Source organism: Rhinolophus sinicus, chromosome 17 (assembly GCF_057876585.1).
Source record: "Rhinolophus sinicus isolate RSI-liver-muscle chromosome 17, RSI-T2T, whole genome shotgun sequence".
Classification (NCBI taxonomy): Eukaryota; Metazoa; Chordata; class Mammalia; order Chiroptera; family Rhinolophidae; genus Rhinolophus; species Rhinolophus sinicus.
The window spans coordinates 191,828,593-191,850,456 of NC_142517.1; the positions used below are offsets into that span (position 1 = coordinate 191,828,593).

At 33.6% G+C, this 21,864-nt stretch overlaps 1 protein-coding gene across 6 annotated transcripts in view; it reads right to left on the reverse strand.

Annotated features, from left to right (window-relative positions):
* Window positions 1-21,864, reverse strand: part of ERBB4 (erb-b2 receptor tyrosine kinase 4) — a 1,041,923-nt gene that overhangs the window by 642,344 nt on the left and 377,715 nt on the right. For all 6 annotated transcript variants that reach the window (XM_074312694.2, XM_019727015.3, XM_019727016.3 and 3 more), the window contains exon 2: window positions 18,827-18,978. In XM_074312694.2, the coding sequence (XP_074168795.1) occupies window positions 18,827-18,978 (152 nt within the window). The remainder of the gene's footprint in view (window positions 1-18,826; window positions 18,979-21,864) is intronic.

The following is a 21,864-nucleotide window of genomic DNA, read 5'->3' on the forward strand; positions in this document are numbered from 1 at the left end:
CTACCTCATGGAAACAGAATAAAAGCTGAGGACAAACCACCCAACTGAGTCAGATTCCATCAACATCCAATAAGTCCCTTAACTGACAAGGAGGAAAATCCAAATGGGACTTACCCAAAGCAGAGTTATCTGTGAATTTTATCATCAGGACTGCTTTAAAATCAGTTCCCACAATAAAAACACAGCTTCCCATATTGATTCTAACTGTGTTGTAATTATATTCAGCAAAAGGTTAAACCTAGCTCTTCAGGGGACCGCATCTCTTAGAAAGAATTAGGTTACTGCCAAAAAAGACTTAAGCACAACCAGTCATTTGCTGAGCATGACTTCTTGTTTGCTGAATCTAATTACAGAGTTCGAACGAAATGGAGCAGTCACCTGGTCTTTGCAAATAAAAGTTATACCCATAAATGCTTTACTAACACTTCCACTCTCTGGCTATCCTCCCAACCCAACATTTAACTGAGGTGTTGTGTCTTAGTTGGGGTGCAAAGCATATTTTCTTGAGAGGGTTTCCCTGAAAAATTGATAGAAACTCAAGTATCTTTGACACGAATTGGCTCTCCTTCCTTTGTCCCTGTTATAGCCAGGAGAATACATATGCCCGAGTGCCTGGAGTTGAGATATCAGAGTCTCTGTCTACTTTTTCACCCAGAGCCTCAATATTCAGTTAGTCATTAAGTCCTATTAGTCTTTCTTTACAATGATTACTGAATACATCTCATGCTTTCAACTGTCACTATAACCAACTGGTTCCAGGTTCTCATCAACCTAATGTCTCAAATTGAAATAACTCCATACAGCCACAAGATTAAATTCCCCAAATAATATTTTCACATTAATCACGTGTCATGTCTTAAAGGCTCAACACAATTGGACCCTGATTTCCCTTTTCTACCTTAATGTCCTACCACTTCCTCATTTCTGTTGCATCTCAATCTGCCCCTGATGCCATAAATTAATCCTTCCTCTTTTTGTCTTTTCTTGCCTCCACATTTGTGTAGTGGATAAAAAAATTAAAAAAAAAAAAAAAGGAAAAAAAAAAAAAAGGAGACTTTCCGACTGGAAGTACACCTAGAACTTCTTGTCCATTTTCTCAATTCTTTTATAACCTGTATTCTTTTCCTACAACTAACTTAAGTTTTATCTCCTCTATGATATTTTTTTAAACTTTATTTATTTATTTACTTTGAGTTTAGGTTTATACCAAAATTGAGAGGAAGACAGAGATTTCTCATATACCCCTCACCCTTACACATGCATAGCTTTCCCCATTATTAACATCACTTATCAGAATGGTGGTTTTTGGGTTTTTTATTTGTTTGTTTGTTTTTTCCCAAGGATGAGCCTACACTGACACATCATAATCTCCCAAAGTCCACAGTTTATCTTAAGGTTCACATCTGGTGGTGAACATTATCTACGGGTTTAGACAAAATATATGACATGCATTAATCATTATAATATCATACAAAGTATTTCCACTGCCTTGAAAATGCTCTGTGATCCGACTTTTTATCTCCCCCTGCCTCCCTCCCCCACCCCAGCAATCACTGAGCTCTTTATTGTTTCCACAGCTTTGCAGGTTTTCAGAATATCAAGTAGTTGGAGTCATATTATGCAGTTTTTCAGATCAGCCTCTTTCACTTAGTAATATGCATTTATGGTTCTTCCATATATTTTCATGATTTGACAGCTTATTTCTTTCAGGCTCTTAAATATACTCCATTGTCTGGATGTACCACAATTTATCCATTCACTTACTGAAAAAACATCTTTCAAGCTGTCAGTTTCATAGCTTCAACCTTTGGCAATTGGGAATAAAGCTTCTATAAACATCCACGTCTAGATTTTTGTGTGGACATACATTTTCAACTCCTTTGGGCAAATACCAAAGAGCATGATTACTTGATCATATGGCAAGGGTATCTTTAGTTTTACAAAAAAATAGCCAATCTGTCTTTCTAAGTGGTTTACCTCGCACCCGATCTTAGTGGGAGAGCTTTGGGTTTCTCACCATTAAGTGTGACGTCAGTTGCAGGTTTGTAGTCTTTATGAATTTGAGAAAGTTCCTCAACTAGTTTACTAGGAGTTTTTATCATGAATGGGTGTTGAACTTTGTCAAATGCTTTTTCTGCATCTATTGATATAATCATATATATTTTCTTTGTTAGTCTGTGGATGTGATGGGTTACACTGATTGAATTTCAAATGTTGAACCAGCCTTGCATACTTGGGATAAATCCCACTGGGTTATGATGTATAATTCTTTTTATACTTTTTTTTTGGATTTGGCTTGCTAATATATTGTTGAGAATTACTGCATCTATGTTCATGAGATAATGGTCTGTAGTTTTCTTGCAATGTCTCTCTGCTTTTAATATCAGGGTACTTCTGGTCTCTTAGAATGAGTTAAGAGTATTCCCTCTGCTTCTATCCTCTGAAAAAGAGTGTAGAGAACTGGTATAATTTGTTCCTTAAATGTTTGGTAGACTTCACCAGTGAATCCATCTGAGCCTGGTGATTTCTGTTTTGGAACGTTATTAATTATTGATTCAATTTCTTCAGCAGATACAGGCCTATTCAGATCATCTATTTCTTCTTGGGTGAGTTATGGCTGTGTCTTTTCATTTCTGATATTAGTGATCTGTGCCCTATAACTTTTATTCTTATTTAGCCTGAGTAGAGGTTTATTGATTGTATGGATTTTTTATTTTTTCAGGAACCAGTGGTTTTGTTGATTTTCTCTATTAATTTCCTGTTTTCAATTTCATTGATTTTAGACCTAATTCTTATTATTTCTTCTCTTTTCCACTTTGGATTGATTTAATTTACTATTCTTTTCTAGTCCCCTACATTGAAAACTTAGATTATTGATTTTCAGATCTTTCTATTTTTCTAATATATATATATATATATATATATATATATATATATATATATATATATATATATATATATATAAATGCTATCAATTTCTCTATAACCACTGCTTTCGCTGCATCTCATAAATTGTGAAACTTATATTTTAATTTTTATTTAATTCAATTTTTAAAAATTTGACTTCAGATTTCTTTTCTTACCCATGTGTTATTTAGAAGTATACTGTTTAATCTCCATGTTTTGGGGTTTTCAAATTGTCTTTCTGTTGATATCTAATTTAATTCCACTGAGCTCTGAGAGGAGACATTGTGTGATTTCTATTATTTTAAATTTATTATGGTGTGTTTTACGGCACAGAATGCGGTCTATCTTGGTGAGCTTGAGAAAATATGAATAATGTCATTGTCAGAAGAAATCATTTACAAATGTCAATTATATCCATTTAGTTGATAGTGTTGTTGAGTTCAGCTATGTCCTTATTGATTTTCTACTGCTGAACTTGTCCATTTCTGAGAGGAGTGTTAAAGTTTCCAACTATGATAACAGATTCATCTATTTATCTTTGCCGTGCTATCAGTTTTTGGCTCAAATAATTTGATACTCTGCTGTTAGGTACATGCATGTTAAGAATTGTTATGACTTCTTGGAGAATAGACCTCGTTATCATTATGTAATGCCTTTCTTTATCTCTGATAACTTTCCTTACTCTGAAATCTATTCTGTCTAAACTTAACAGAGCCATTCCAGCTTTCCTTTGAATAGTGTTATCATGGTGTATTTTTCTCCATACATTTAGTTTTAATCTATATGTGCCTTTATATTTAAAGTGGATTTCTTGTAGACAATGCACAGCTGAGTCTTATAATTTGATCCACTCTGACAATCTTTGTCCTTAAATCAGTACCTACAACACCACTGACATTCAGAGTGATTATTGATGTAGTCAGATCATTATCTACCATCTCTGTTGTTGTTTTCTATTTGTTGCCCTTACTTTTTGTTCCGATTTTTGTCTTACACCCTTTTTCTGCCTTTTCTGGCTTTAATTGACATTTTATATAACTCTATTTTCTCTCCTTTCTTAGCATATCAAACTTTTTCTTTTTCTTTTCTTTTCTTTTTTTTTGTGTGGCTTTTCTAGTGGTTGCCTTCGAGTTTGCAGTATGCATTACAATTAATCCAAATGCCACTTCAGGTGTAGTGTGAGTACCTTAAAATAACAAAATAACACAAATTCTTCCCTCAAGTCCCTTGTATCATTACTGTGTTTCATTCCATTTACATATAAGCATATATATATTCAGACACACATATACATAATATATTCTTAAGCATACTAACTGAATATACTATTATTATTATTTCCAAAATAACTATTATCTGTTTGATCAATTAAGAATAAAAAAAGTAAAAGTTTTCATTTTACTTTCACTTATTCCCTCTTTGATGTGCTTCCCTTCTTAGGTAAATCTGAGGTTCCAGCCTATATTATTTTCCTTCTCTTTTACAAACTTCTTTTTATTTTTCTTAATGAATTTTATTGGGGAACAGTGTGTTTCTCCAGGGCCCATTGGCTCCAAGTCGTTGTCTTTCAATCTAGTTGTGGAAGGCGTGGCTCAGCTCCAAGTCCAGTCGCTGTTTCTCAATCTTTAGTTGCAGAGGGCACAGATCACCATCCCATGCAGGAATTGAACCAGCAACCCTGTTGTTGAGAGCTTGCAAGCTCGAGCTCCAACCAACTGAGCCATCCAGCCACCTCTCCAGAAGCTCAGTGGCAGCTCGTTGTCTTCAATCTAGTTGTGGATGGTGCAGCTCACTGGCTCATGTGGGAATCAAACCATCAAACCAGCAACCCTGCCGTTCAGAGCTCATGCCCCAACCAACTGAGCCACCTGGCCGTCCCACGAACTTCTTTTAACATTTCTTACAAGGCAGGTTTACTGGCAACCTATTTTCTCGAAATTTGTTTGTCTGAGAAAGACTTTATTTCTCCTTTACTTTTGACGGATAATTTATCAGGGTACAGAATTCTAGGTTTGTGGTTTGTTTGTTTTTTCCTTTTTCCTCAACACATTAAACATTTCACTCCCCTCTCTTCTTTCTTGCATGGTTTCTGAGAAGTTAGATGTACGTTATTTTTATTTTTGTTCCTCTATAAGTAAGGTGTATTTTTTCCTCCTGCTTCTTTCTCTAGTATTTTCTTTATCATCAACTTTCTATAATTTGAAAATAGTATGTCTACATGTGTTTTTGTTATTGTTGTTTTGGCATTTTTTCCTACTTGGTGTTACCTGAGCTTCCTGGATCCATGGTTTGGTTTGTGACACTAATTTGGGGAAATTCTCAGTCATTATTAATTCAAATACTGCTTCTACTCCTTTCTCTCTTTCCTTTGGTATTCCCATTATGCATATGTGATACCTTATCCAGCTGTCCCACAGTCTTTGGACATTCTTTATTTTTTGTTCATTTGTTTGTTTTATTTTGTCTTGTTGTATTTCAGTCTTTGTTCTCTTTGCTTTCCAGTTTTGAGGATTCTATGAATACATTCTCTAGTAGAGAGATTCTTTCCTCAGTCATGTCCTGTCTTTTAATAAGACCATCAAAAGCATTCTTCAATTCTGTTACAGTATTTTTTATCTCTATCCCTTTTTTTAAAGTTATATCTTTGGATTTCTATCTCTCTCCTTACACTGTCCATCTGTTTTTGCATGCTGTCTACTTTATCCATTAGAGCCCTGAGAATATTAATCACAGTTGTTTCACATCCCCAGTCGGATAATTCCAATTCCCCTTCCATGTCTGGTTCTGATGCTTGTTCTGTCTCTTCAAGTCTTTTGCCCTTTGTTATGTCTTGTAATATTTTCTTGACAGCCAGGCATGATGTACTGGGGAAAATGAGCTGCTGTAAATAGGTCTTTGGTAAAGGGTGGTGAGTTGTGATGGGAGGGGAAGTGTTCTATAGTTCTATGATTAGGTCTCAGTCTTCTTGTGAACCTATGTCTCTGGACTATGACCTTCAAAAGTATCTCTCAGGTTTTTGTGTTTGTTTGTTTTTGTTCTTGCTTTATCTCCCCCAGTATGTAGAATAGCAGGGCTAGAGTGGGCTGGAGTTGGATATTTCCATTCCCAACTTCAGGTAAGCTCTGATAATATCCTAGCAGGTTAGGCTATGGTTAACCAACTCCACTGAGGTCAGGCCTTATTAAGAAGGAAAAAACTGCATTTCAAAATAGTTCATTATCCCCTCCCCTGCTGGAAGCCTGAGGGAAATTTTCACAGGATATTTAGTATGGAAATCTACTCAAGCTTGGAGGTAAAACTCACAGTATTGTGGGGGCTTCTCTATGAATAAGTCTCCCTGAAGTTGTAAACTCTTACAGTTGTCTACCCTGATCTTCCAGCAATTTATTGATTACAGTTTAGTTTTTCCTACCCAGCACTGGTTCACATGGTGGTTTCAGCTCATGAATCTCTGCTCTGGTAAGTCTCTGCTTCTCTGTTTTTCTAGTCTTAGGGGCAACAATTTTCCCTATGTCCTCCCTCTCCTTTTTTATGGATCCAAGAAGAGTTGATTTTTCAGTTTGTTCAGACTTTTACTTGTTGTTAGGACAGAGTGGTGACTTCTAAGCTTTTTATATGTATTATTGAACAGGAAACTACTTCTATGAATCTTTTTATACCCCATCCATACAAACACACCTAAATACATACTATTGAATCATCCATCAATTATTTCACGTGTGTGTGTGCGCAGGCACATGCGTGCCAGGCAGGATGCTAAGGGATGGAAATGTAAAGATGGATAATACATAATCCTTGCTTTCAAGGAAATTAGAGTCCATACTAGGTATGTCTGTGGTATTTCTTGTCTGTACCCACTGTTAGCATTTATGAGGTTTGAGATAGTGACTGTTAATTTATAGTTCCATACCTCTTTGAAAAACATAGCATTATAAATTACAAAGAGTTGGCAGTCAATAAACACCTTCTGAATTAATAAATGAATATTCATTTTTTTTTACTATAAAATCTAAATACTCAAGTGGATGAATTTGTCCAAAAGTTCTCTGTGGGGCTCCCCTTATACCAACTGCCACCTGCAGTGACTGATCCTGTGTCTTCAGTGTCCCCAACTGAGGTGGCTCTACCAAGGCCTGTCTTCTGCCACAATCAATCTAGTTCTAAAATTAAATAATAATAATGATAATAATAATAATGATAATAATAATCTTGACACAAAAGAAAGTACTTGCCTTGTATCAATTTCCCGAAAACCCTGTTCTCTCCAAATAGCAGATGGCTCATTGGTAAATAGTGGGCAGTATCAAGGCAAAATGCAAGTGTCTGAGCTCTGAAATGAATGAACTAGGTTAAAGCGCTTGCTTTGCCCATTAGCTGTATGGTCCTGAAAGAGTCACTCGATTTTTTAGAGCCTAAGTTTCATCACTTATAAAACAAGCATAATAATAGTTAGATGTAGGATAGTAATAAGGAGTGGAAAATGGAGTTAAGCATAAACCCAGCACAATGCCTTGCACCTATCTCAACAAAGGGTATGTTTCAGGTATCGGCCCATGCCAACCCAAAAGGTATAACTCTAAAGAGGCCTCAACTGTGTTTCTAACACAAAGAATACAGTTTAACAAAATTCACTAGGAGAAAAACCACTAACCCAGCTTATCTGTTCAAAGAACAAGGTTGACTGATCATTTACTTTCATTTACTCTACACAATATTCACATAAACTGATGCAAATGCAAACTACATCTCAGAGTCCAACACATTCCTACACAAAGTGACATATGTTGTTGTATAAATATGCATTAAGTATTATGAGAAAAAAACGGGAAACATTGAATTTGTTTGGCTTGGTGGTGGGAGCAGAGATAGCGATACAGATTGAATTTAGCGGAACATGTTAAGTTTGGGAAACTAGAGATCACTTATATTTAAAATAAATTCCTAGAAGATGTGTGATTTTCCAAAATAAGAAGGGTGGGAAAGCATTCGAGAGAGGAAGAAAACTGCATACAAAACATAGACCTTAGTTAATAAAGAGGAACTGGATATAAGGGATCATGTTATTAATGGAGGGAATCTCAGGCATTCAAGGCAGGCCAGAGAAAAAGATATTTAAAGGAGCAAAGGTTTATATTTTTGCTCTTCACGCAACAGAGACAGCAAACTGGACAACTTACCCACCCGTTATGTTTTTGTATATGAGAGTAAATATGTAAGTTAAGTTTCCCATGTTACTACTACAGGTGGCATGTTATTTATCATTAACCAAATCACTTCCTGGAATATAAGATGAAAGACAACATAGGTTCTACAAGACACTACGGAGAGAAACTTAGAAAAAAAAAAATGTGTGCAATCATTTATTTTCCTGACTAAAAAAAGTTATAAAGAATAAAAGAATTCACATTTGTTGTTACTCAGTTTACTTATTTATTCATTCCACAAATATTTGCTGAGCAGCCACCATATGACAGACACTGTACTGTATGCTAGAATCGGGCTAGTGAACTAGATGTGGCCCTTGCCATCAAGGTATGTATTATATCGGAGAGAAAAGAGAAATTAAACACATAGTTAAATGATTGCTGTAATGGAAGTGCTACGAAAGACGCACAGGGTGCTATGAATGTAATAATGGAGGGAATTCAGTAAGACATGGAGTTAGTAAGGCTTCCATGAAGAAATTATTATTTTTTTTATTTTTATTAAATGTATTGAGGTGACATTGATTATTATTTTTAAATGGAGATCTGAAAATTGAACAGAATTTAGCCTGGATAGGAATAAGGAATATGTGTCTATGGTGTGTTGGTGGGGAAAAGGTCTGGGATAAAAGAAAGGGCAGTAGAGTTAGAGCTGAATACATAAATGAAGTTGCTAGGATTGAAAGATGGCCGTAAGTTTTAGTGTCATATACGGTAGTGGAAAACAAGGATCATAAGCAGGTGCCCGAAAATATAGGAACTTAATAAAAGTTTTGGCCATTGTCCACCGAGAACAGACAGTTTTAAGAAGCAGCATAACCCAGCATATGCTCCATATTTGCTTATACTTTCCTCTGTTCTTCTTCCATGAACTCTTCTGAATGTTTCATCAATCCCTCATTGATTTCTGTCATGAATGTTTCCCAATGCTTTCATGTGACGATGTCTTGTAGATTGTTGAAACAACCCTCACTCACTTTATAGGGCCTTTCTATTTTTTTTAGCTATTGATTGTCTCTTAAGAACAACCAAGTGTTTGACTAACAATTTCACCTCTCTGAAAATACAAAATCACCACCACCTAAAATCTCAACCTCAAAAAAGCTGTGTATAAAATTACTGTCAAGTCTTCAGAGCATTGCTCAACAGTCTTTGCCTTGGTGGTCAAAGAAGGAAGAAACCCAGTAGCATTAGAACCATCTCTTACTAAGGGACTACCGGGTGCCAGGAACCCTGATAAAAACTTTTATTTTTGGAAACAAATGCAGCACCAAATTGTTTAAGAGGATTTACTTCAACATTCAATTACATATTCTGATTTCCATGTAGAGATTTAATAGGGATGATTTCAAAAAGACTTGTATTTACTAAAACAAATTCCTTAACTTTTATCATTTTCATTCTATATTTTAACATAACATTTTATAGTTAAATGGGTTCAAATTAGGGATCAGGAGAAATAATTACAATCTTTCTAAATGTAACAGTTTTCCACATTTTATTTTTACACTTTTGAACTTTAAATTATACTTTATCTGACTGAAGACAGACCTTTCAAATTGATTTGATCTCATACAAAATTGTTCGAGTCTGTCCTTTTTAAAAAGAAAACAAATGTTCCATTTGTAGACTCAGAGAAAAATGAAACTAATAAAATATACATGAATTTTTAAACAAGGTTTTGATTATATTCCAGTGTTTAGATTTTAGAATTAAAAGATAGTCCATTGTCAAAGCGCTTCAAGTTAGTCTTCGTAACTCACGTTTGTTCTCTCTCTTTGAACCAATGCCTTTGCTACTTACAAATAAAATAGGTGAAAAAACAACCTTTATACACTCAAGTCCCCTGATCAAAGAGTATCTAAGTATCATAGAATGAAATGGGTTTATTACTTGCATTTTTCTCTTATTAAAGTTAAGATAAGACTATAAAGTCATTATACTCACCATTTAAGCCAAATTTAAGTGTCACAAGCCCCAGAGGTATAAAGGAACACTTTGCATCTGTTCAGCATCCTAATAAATTCATTTTTAATTTAAGTACATTTGCAACAAGGGCACTGTTTTCTGGAAAGTGTATTCCAATTTAGGGATTTGAAAAAAATAAAAAAACTTTTGTTAAGCAGTTTTATTTTTAATAATATTCTCTTAGAAACATTATATAGGGTTAACATTTTATACTAATTTGACTCGATCCTAGAAAATTGTTGCTAATTAATATTTATGTATGTAAGTATAAATGGTCACTAATTTATACTTATATGCATATATACTTATATATCAGATTATAAATTATTCTGATATGCTTCTTATATCTATCCTTCCTTCCAATACTCCTTCAAATGTTTATTATCTACTAAATATACATATTGTTATATGTACTACTGACTTCACTTTGTATTTAGTATTTTAATATAGAGAGAAAATTGTTAAATATATTTATATTTAATATTTCATTTAAATGATTAAGAAGAAAGTTTTAAAAAGATGCTTATACGACTGCCAAGGCAAGAATACAGACATTTTTGTCTTTTGATTTACCATGTAGGGATTCTGAAAAGCATTAGGATTTTGAGTCAATGTATATTTTCAAATTAAACGGTATTTAACCTCTGAGGGAAAAAAAGTTTGTTTGTGTTTTTTTTTTTCCAAGGCTAAGTGTAAATTGCATGGCATTTTTCAAATTCAGTACAAGTTCTATAATTAGATTTAGTACAAAAAGCAAGTTTCAATTTAAAAGCTAGCTCTAAATACATAGAAAATTGCATATGTATTATGTTTAACCGTCTCAGGAACAGCTTTCAGAAACGATCAAAGCTTTGAAAATTCTGTTTAACCGAGAATGTCTGCTTTGGCCCAACAGCCATATTTAAATACTATGCTCTCTACTTCTTTTTTAGTGTTCTCCATCTCACCCAGCTAAACTTTTGTCATTTAAATACAGCAACTATATTTTACCACAAATGTAGTTTTGCATGAAATTCATACCAAAAAAAAAGAAATTAAATAAAAAGTTGGAATGCACTATCTATTCTAATGCTCGCTTAACTGACCAATATGTTTCTTGGAGGTGCAGTTTCTTTGAACATAATAATGGTTAGACCTAGGTATTTTGGATGTTGAGTGTCATAATCATTTTTTGCCATCTGTCCCAATTAGTGACATGAAAAAAAACTTACACTACTCTGCTCAATGACTCATTAAAAAATACAAATACTTGATATAGGAATCTTATTTACTTGCCTGCCATTTAATGGAGTTACAAATATGCCACTTTTTTAATTTACAAAGTTATACAGGGAAACTCGAATTCACACATGCTTTCCTTTACTATGCAGTCCAATCAACATGTGCACAGCTACCGTGTTTCCCCGAAAATAAGACCTAGTCAGACCATCAGCTCCAATGCATCTTCTGAAGCAAAAATTAATATAAGACCCAGTCTTATTTTAATATAATATAAGACCGGGTCTAATATCATGTAATATAATATAATAACATAAGACACTATAATGTAAGACCAGGTCTTATATAATATAATGTAATGTAATATAATATAATATAATATAATATCCGGTATAATATAATATAATATAATGTAGTATAATACCGGGTCTTATATTAATTTTTGCTCCAAAAGATGCATTAGAGCTGATGGTCTGGTTAGGTCTTATTTTTGGGGAAACACGGTAAAATAGACATGAAGTATTAGAAAATATGGCACTTATATCATCTTTTAGGTAATATAATATAATACATCTACATGTATTATAAGGTGGACCGATCTTATTATGCCATATGCATAGATATTTCATTTAAATGGTGTTTTCCCCTTCCATTTTCAAGGACTCTAAAATATGACTACTTTTCTCATCCTGATTCCAATCAATTTCTCCAGCACAATCGCTCCTACACAGGCATTCTATCTGGCATTTAATGAACTAAAAACAATCTCAGATAGGCAGTGGTAGGTAGTGTTTACACAAACTATTCAGTAAATCATTTTGTGATCCAAAGGAATTAAAATATTTTGCAAATGATCTATTTATTTTTAAACATAAGTTCTTCAGTGTAGGGTTTTGCTAAATCATGTTATGCATCAGAAAGCTTAGCCCAGGCATAGATTTAAAATGAGTGAGGAAGATTTGAGAAACAAATACAAGTACAAAACAAGCCCTATACTGTTGGATTTCATTCTAGCCACTGATTTTGAACTGACAAAGCACAATAAGAGATAGACACTGAAGCTAGACATAGGCTGAAATGTAAATATTTCAGTATTTTACCTTAAACCAGCCTGGTTGTTCATCTTTACCAAACATAGCTAAGGAATAGGCAAAAGCAGTGTTACTTGTTGCAACTTGAAACTCACTGCTAAACACCATCCCTGATTTAATGGTAACAAAACCATGCTAATGAAGCCAAGGGCTTAGGTTCCAGTGATCCAGTCAGCAACTTGCAGTCTCTGAGTTACAGCTTTATCTACCTTCCTGCATATATTTGTCCTTAGAAGAAGAACTATGTGTGAGTATGAGAATGAAATAATGTAAGTCCATTACCAGCACTGGAAAAGCAATGCAAATTTTATGTCCTATGGAGAGTGGTTGAAAAGCAACACCCTCATACACCAAGAATCCCATATATAGCCTAATAAAAGAGGATGATAGTTTCATGACATTATAAAATACTAACTACTAACTAGAAGACAAAGATAACATTTGATTTTAAGAATAGGACATTTTGTTTGTTAGAAAAATATGACCAATTTATATGATTTTTACAAAAAAATGATAATGGAGTTTTATTTTTTAATAGTGTTAGATGACATTATTTCTTGTATATTAAAAAAAACTCCCTTAGCTCTAACAAATATACAATAAAAGCAGCAAATGTTATTTTCAAAATGTGTTATAGTCTCATAACAACATGTGTTATTCACTATTTGAGGGATGTTACCTTTCTAAATAGTATTTTTTTCTTTAAGAAAACTGTACTTTCTGACTTTTTCAACACCATTGCCTTTTGCTATTAATCACAGAATATCCTTAACATTATTTGGAAAGATCTTAATGTACTAATTTATTTGTATTCATTTTTCAGTAATAAAAACGTATAATCATTAAGATTTAAGGATTCTAGACTAGCATACAGAGGTCCAGTGAATTCCTAATATTGTCAATATCTTAGGTTACTGGATCAACTGTTAAATTCATTCATCTCTTCATAATCTTAATAAATACTATTTCCAAAACAATTTGCACAAAACAAATTCTAGCCATAGATTAAAGTTTAATACCTGTTATAGAATTGGTTAAGAATGGGAATTAACACTCCTGTACATACTTTACAGTATATATCACACTGCTTTATACTTAGTTGACACTTAATCCTCACTTGCTTAAAGTGAATACATAAAACAGAAAATAAATTTATGGTATAAAAGCTGGTAGGTCAGGCACCTTTTTAGAAGCACTGAGTTATTGAATGCCAGCCCTAGCAAGGAAGACCAATGGAAGAACAAGGACAGAAAACTCTCAAGAATTCTAATGAGGGTAAAGTCTTATAGTTCATTCCCATTACTTGCTGTATTTCACCTTGTTTGAGAAGTTCATAAAGTGTAAGACAACAGCGCAAAATCTGTGATTTTTATGTCTTGCTGTCTTCTATTATATGTCTTAACCTTGTGACATTGATAAAGTACACAGTAAATAAGTTTTAGGGCCTATTTCTCGCCAACTGTGTAGTATCTCAGGGGTCTAATGTTAAATATGGTCAACTAGATTTTTTTTTTTTCAAAAGGAAATGTAAAAACTTGGAGGTTACAACAAAGCTGGGTTAAAAGGTATTTACAGAGATCAGCATCAAGGTTGATATAATGAAACCATCTTGAAAAGAACACATTTCAAATATTCAATAAAATGTATCTAGTAAAAGCTAAGGAAGTAGTTCCAAAACATTATAGTGTTTTTTGTTATTGTTTGTGTATATGTGTGTGTGTATATATGTATATATACATATATATGTGTGTGTATATATATATATATATATATATATATATGTATTCTAATCCTATTTCATAGGCCCACTTTTTTTTTTTGAGATCCCGAGAGATGTACTAAAATGGATATTTCAGTTACAGCAAAATAAAACAACTCTATCTAGTTTAAGGAAAAAGGGGGAAATTACTTCCAAGTTATTATTAAGTTCCAGGAGTAGCTTACGAACTTAATGGCTAGAATGCAACCGGTCTTCAGAAGCAGACTGGAACCTGGAAATGAATGGTTCCTTCATCAGTAATTTGGGGTGAATGGTCTTTCTCTGCTTTCTATGTCTGTTTCAATGTGTTGGCTCCATTCTGCTGTCTGAATAACTCTCTTTGACATTCAAACCACAAGAAGAAAAGATGCTGTGTTCTGTTACCCAAGTGGGCAAGAAACTGATACAGAAACTGAATGCTATTAGTCACAATTTCAGATCCTCATGGGAGGACCCAGCCTGTGTCTTATGCCCACTTATCTGACCTATGGGTGTCTCACATTGAAATAACATGAGGAGAGACTCACATATTCCTTCATCTAGCGAATATGTCATATGCAAAATAGTGATATATAAGTAGGTATTAAAAATATTCATTAGTCCGTTGAACAGATACTTAATGAAAACCTGTATTTTAGGCACAGTGCTAGATACTGACTAATCAGATAGTGAAAGAGGTAAATGGGATACCTGGATAAACTGCTCTCAAGAATGACAGAAATTAGAGTGCTTTCAGACAAAACCTTACAAACAACCCTGCTAATCAGAGATGGAAATAAGGATGTAAAATCTTTTAAAAACAAAAGTAATTTCTTAAATCCATAAGGATTCCAGAATAGAATTTGAGATCTTTATCCATGATGTCTCTCTAAACACATTAAAGGTTTGGGTCCTTCTTAGAGAAATGGAAACTGATACCTCTATAAGAAATTGCTCAGTGAGCTACAGTTACGTAAGTATGTCTGAGGTTGCAGTGTAATCCACAAGATAGGTTAATGCAAGTTTACTATTCACTCATACAATTCAAATATTATTGGAAATGATAGCATAATATAACTAGATTTCTTTTACATGAACTGTGCTTATTGTATGTGTCATAATCGGACAAATTATGTACTTTGGAAGGAAGCTACTGGGAGCACAAATGAACCATAATGTGGTTATCAGGAGGAGTGAGATTTTATGTTAAATGGAGAGCTTTCAGCATATTCAAAGGTACAGTTAGAAATAATGGCTTATCCAATACCATAGTATTATAAAGATTTCAGCTAATAGTCCCTGCTTTCAGGCTCACTGAGAAGAGTTCTGATACAACACTGAGCTAACCAAAAAACCAGAAAATGGGGCATCCGCAAAGTTCCGTCTTTCGCCCACTTTTTGGAATAATTCTTTTCAGTCTTCCTTGAGTGTTTTATCTAATCTCCAAATGTTAACTTATCATTTGGATGCTGATGTCTCCCAGGTATTTATCTGTAGTGTAAGGCTCTTTACCTCTTCAATTTAGTATTTTATTCCATCCCCAAATTTATCTTCATCCACACGACATTATAGGTTCCATGAGAGCAAGAACGATATGTGATTTATTTGCATGCATATGTCTATTATCTATAGCAGTACACACTAAGTACATATTGATTAATCTGACTTAGGGCCTTCTAAACTTTAACTTATATTACTTTCATCAGAATGTGCTTCTCTGTCACCTACCTACCTTGTGAGACCCTACCGTGTTTCCCCGAAAATGAGACCTAGCTGGACAATCAGCTCTAATGAGTCTTTTGGAGCAAAAAAAAGACCCAGTATTATATTATACATTATATTATATTATATTATATTATATTATATTATATTATATTATACCCGGTCTTATATTATATTATATAAGACCTGGTATTATATTATATTGTTATTATATTATACAAGACCCGGTCTTATATTATAGTAAAATAAGACCAGATCTTATATGAATTTTTTCTCCAAAAGACATATTAGAGTTGAATTTCTGGCTAGGTCTTATTTTCGGGGAAACACAGCATATATTTTCTCATTATTCATCTCAAGTACCTCTTCGATGAAATCTTTCCTGAATACTTCATAATTAGCCATTCCTTTCTTTGCCCAGCAACCATGCCTACCCTCAACACAAAAGCATACCTTCATTCTGATTCTGGCTTATTTCTGTTTTAGCAACTATAAAATTTTATGTGTGTATACATATATACACATTATATATTCACAAACATACACATATATCTGTATGCACATGCACATACACAATTCTTATGCATTACATCTCTGTAGCCCTCTACAAGGCTGCAAGAATGTTGAAATGAAGGACAATGAATTGCTTGCTATTGTATCCTTGGGCTAAGTCCATTTGTTTAGTGAATGAATATATGTCACAATTAGAAATGGTTATTTTCCAAAGGAACAAAAGATAAATGAAACAACAACAAAAAAATGTGATTACCAAGGAAAGAAAGCCTATTAGAGTTATCTTTAAATAAATAGATGAAAATAGAGATATATGCATGGGTAAATACAGAGTTTATACAAACTTTTAGAGAAGCTACTTTGAAACTGATAATTGCTTTTTTTAAAGAAACAACTTGTTTCTTGCTCCAAGTAGAAACCTTGATCCTCATTTTATTATTTCCCAAATCTATTCATTCTGTTAACTTATTTTTTATTTCAAAATTGTTCCTAAAAAAGTAGAACATCTAATAGTCTAATAGTATATACCATGTTGCTCAAAGATGTGTACTTCAGATTTCATATTTTATACTTCTAAAGATTAAAAATTGACTAGTCTATTTTGAGTGTTAGAAAATATGTAATAATAAGTATTTTTGTTACTTATTTTAAAGACTGTCACAATAGTCATGAATGTTTTTTTGTTAAGCCAATGTAATCTTCCACATACATGTATATATTTTATTAACTTTTGATATAATATATAACATTTTATATAATACTTCAATATATTTTATTAAGAATTTGTTAACTAATAAATTCTTAGTTGCACAAAAGAACATATAGCAAACAAAGCAAAGAAAACAAAAGCAAAACAGAAATCTTAAATTGCTTCTAATTGTTTTCATATCATTCTGGTCTAATACACTATTTAAACTATTTGTTTCCCCTAATTCAGAATTCAACTCGCAGTTTTCCTTTTTTATGACGTCATTGACTTTCTTGGCATTTCTAACTGTATCTACAAATGAACTCATATTCCATCAAGACATTATTTTGATGTTGAAGAATAAAAGCTATCTGAAAATTATCAATCAAGACAGGTTAAAAGCTTCAAGCAAATTTTAATAACTAATACTCAGATGCATTCCTGAGCATACAAATTTGCTGTTCTAAGGTAGCTTGTATATATTCTCTTTTTGAAATAACAGTCCAAAATAGAAAAGAAAAAGTTAAATTATTTTTAGGCCCTCTCATTGTAGGATTTAGATAACTTTTACTATCTACTTTTGATAAACAAAGACGTCATAATTATTCTAATTATTAAAAAGTTTTGACATATAACTCATAGAACCAGGGCTCTGTCAACCAAAAAGTAGAATATGGAAAACCTTCACATCCTATATCAAACCCAATATGAAAGTCATTTTAAAAACAGATATTATAAGCTGCACAGGGTAATTTAGGCTTTGAGGTGATTCGCTTTCTGAGGTGGTTACTATTTCTAGACATATTTATTACATTCAATGTATTTAGAAGCACTATTTTTTACTAGTTATCTAAGTATAAATTGTTAAAATTATCATAGTTCTCTAAATAATTTACTATCCACTAGTTTACTATGGTATCAGTATTTGAAACATTTTTGTCTTGATTTATGCAAGAGAATGCTCCTAAGTGTGTAAATATTACTGAAAACAAGATCAAATGTATTCTATGGATGCTATATATCTTATTAATACTTGTGTGAAGCATACATTTTTAATTCTATAAAATACCACATTCCCATTTCACTTTGTCCCAGTCCCTTTGAAGTTCAGATTTTCCTATACTTATTTTGGTTAAAGGAAACTATCAGAAACTGTAGGCATTAAGCACTAACATAGCCTGATTAGCACAGGAAGGACAAATGCAAGCCAAAACAGGTTGGCAAAAGGACTCCAGTTGTCTCTGGGTAACTTCACATACACACAGATGCATCTATGGGCAAGCTTACGTGGACTCATATACGTACTTGTAATGAAAACCGGTGTCGTTTTTCTTCTAAAGGTAACAGAATTGATCTCATTATGATAATGCAAAATGGGCTAAAATTTCCAAAGGGGCAGAAAAGGAGATTACAAGCCAGTTACCACTTCTTATCTGACTGGTCCTCTGACTCTACTGGACCCCAGCATAACAGTTTTCCTCTTGCCTGCAATTCAGAAAAAGACTGACTTGCTAGATGCAACGTGCTACACCCTGACGGAATCTTTTATCACTCTTAGGGCAACAGTGATTGCTCTAAACTCAGGATGTCAATCATGATAGCATCGTTCCTTGCTTTCTCTCTCGGGGTGCGCCTAGGTATTTCTTATCTTCTGCCTACAGTCATGTTCCCTGCTGGCCAGAACAGCATAGCCGTCAGGGACAAGCAAGCTGGTCTGTCTTTACGCATTGTGACACCTGTCCATTCACAAAGAAGAGAAAGAAAGAGACATCTTTACCCGTAAAAAGGAGAGGTCCCGGTTGTGCTCGATGCTGGTTATCTCCAGGTTGCCCATGACGACCTCACAGTTCTCATAGTATTTGCGCAAGGCTCGGTACTGCTGCTCCAGGTCAGAGAGAGAGCTCAGCTTATTCTCTGTCCCAGCACACACTGTCAAGACAAGAAGATACACGGGGGGTATATAACCTTTATACGATATGTGCAATCTCTCCCTCAACTCTGTACTACACAACACTCTACTCCAGTGCCCTCAACTTAAATATTTTAAATGTCCTTAAGACCCATAACCCATCGATAAATACCTTCACTTGTATTTTTTCCAGCTTTATTGAGATATAATTGAGATATAACATTGTGTAAGTTTAAAGTGTACAGTGTATAGATTTGATATATTTATACTATGTTGCAAAATGATTATCAACATAGCCAGCTAACACCTCCATCATGTCACATAATTACCATTTTATTTTTGTGATGAGAACATTTAAGCAACTCTCTTAGCAACTTTTAAGTATATAATATAGTATTGTTAACTATAATCATCATACTGTACATTAGATCCCCAGAACACATTCATTTTGTAACTGAAAGTTTGTACTCTAACATTTCCCCACCCCCACCCCCAATCCCAACCCCTAGTAATCACCATTCCTTTCTCTGTTTTTATGAGCTTGGCTTTTTTTTTAGAATCAATATATAAGTGATATTACACATTTATATTCACAAATTGCATGTACTAACCACAGAAATTAAGACAGCATAGATTCCACAGAAACACATTACAAGGAGATAAAATAATTCTAATTTTCTGAGTGTATAAAGCATTTAAATACATTTAATTTCATTTATACAAACTTTTCGTTTGGACTAATAATTTACTCTATTTTCTAACATAGTAAATTCTACATAGGCAAATACATCAAAATCAAAAGATGATGAAAGTTAACAATTTTACTTTTAAAAATATTTTTCTATTGCAAAATAGCTGTTTTTATTGAGTAAATTTTCTACATAATTCAAACTTGTGCCTACCTTTCAAACACAAAATTTAAACAATTTGGGTTGAAACATATAGAAGCATATACTACAAATAGATTATGTAATAAAATACTAACTTTTATTGATATCAAGAGGGTCATTACTATGTATAGTCATCAGTGTTCTGAGATATAATGGACCATTAATAAATGATCTCTGTCATCTTTGGAGGTATGGTTCTTGAATCTGTTTATAAGTGAGCACATGAGTGTACACACATATGTGTTTTGGTGTGTGTGTGTGTGTGTGTTGATATATTTTCTCTCTTCTGGAAGTCAGTTTCAGTGATTACTTTTCATGGTTTATATATCTACCTAAACAAAATCTATACCATTTAATGCATCAATTTTAATCTTAAATAGGTTGAAAAACTACATTATGAACCTTGTAATAATAGTACATAAGGTTAAAAAAATGGATTTGAGCTTAATCTTCTTTGAGTAAGTTACATGATATACACCAAATTTAAGATAAAAGTGTATACTTTGAAGACACTGGAAACAGAGCTTAGTATCCTGTCATATATATATTTGTTCATCATGTACACAGAAATGACCAAGAAGTCATGATCTTGATATGGTGTCCAATGGAATGGGTTTCAGTATAGAAAGGAAAAAAAATCTATATGGGCACATTCTAATAACTAGGGTTATCTTAAACCTGCTTTTGCCTATTGGCACATCAAAAATAACAAAAGTCAGAATTTAAAAGTCTTGAAGAATAATGTAGACCTTTAATCATAGTGAAAGCTCATTATAGAAACAAAAACAAAACACAAAATTCTTGTCTGGATTTCTAAAGCTCATCAAACAGTATATTTTCTAGACATACTGTTAAAAGTGAAACTGTATACCTCTAAAAGATATGTGGTAGTCCTAACCCCTGTTACTGTGACTACGACCTTATTTGGAAATAGCATCTTTGTAGATGTAATCAAGGGTGGGCCCTAATCCAATATAACTGATGTCCTTCTAAGAAGAATAAAATACCATGTGAACACCAAGACACAGGGAGATAGCTATGTGACCACAGAGACAAAAAAAATGGGAGAGGCAGCTGCAAGCCTAGGAATGCCAAGAATTGATGACCACCAGAAGCTAGGAAGAGGCAAGGAAAGGTTCGACCCAGAGTCTCAGAGGAAGTATGACCCTACTGATAGATACCTTGATATTGGACTTCAAGCTTTCAGAATTGTGAAATAATTACTATTGTCTTAAGCCACTTAAGTTTGTTGTGTTTTGTTATGACAGCCCTAGAAAACCAATACATAATCTTTAGACTAGTTCTCTTTGAAGTCTCACATTTAAAGAAATGTCAAACATTACTTTCCCCAGAGTCCTATAAACTTATCACTTCCAAGCTATTCTCCCTTCTCCCTTCTGAATGCCAAGTCCCCCATACACCATGCTGGAATTAAATTGTTGCTCTTGAAAATTCAGTTTTTGCAGTGATAAGGATGGATCAAAGACCTCTAGAATCTTCAATATCCATTCTTTTCTTTCTTCACAGTTCTAGATTACACAACTTTAGCTGGACACGTGGCTACCCCAAATAAAGATTACATTTCTCTGCGCATCTTGGAGGTAAGCTTAGCAAGGGACTAAGTTATGACATGTTCACTATAACACCTTCCTAAACTTCATTTAAAACACGGTTGGAGCCCAACTTTGCTTCCCTTCTTCTTTACTCTTTAATCTGCTGCCTAGAATGGAGATGCGATGGCTAAAATCTGAAGCACCATTTTAGTACATTAGAATGAGGGACACACCTTCGAGACTGGCTGTGAAATGAGCTAAAAGGAACCAGATTTTCACATTGTTTTATTATCATTAACATCAGGATAATGGTGAATTCAGCAGCTAGGGCTGCTGAAATACTATACAGAGGGAGAATTAAATTCTAGTTAAATTATGTGCTTTTGACCTTAAGTGATTTAATTATTCTATCTGGTTATTTGCCTGAATTTATTCGGATCATAATGAAACTACAAAATCATTC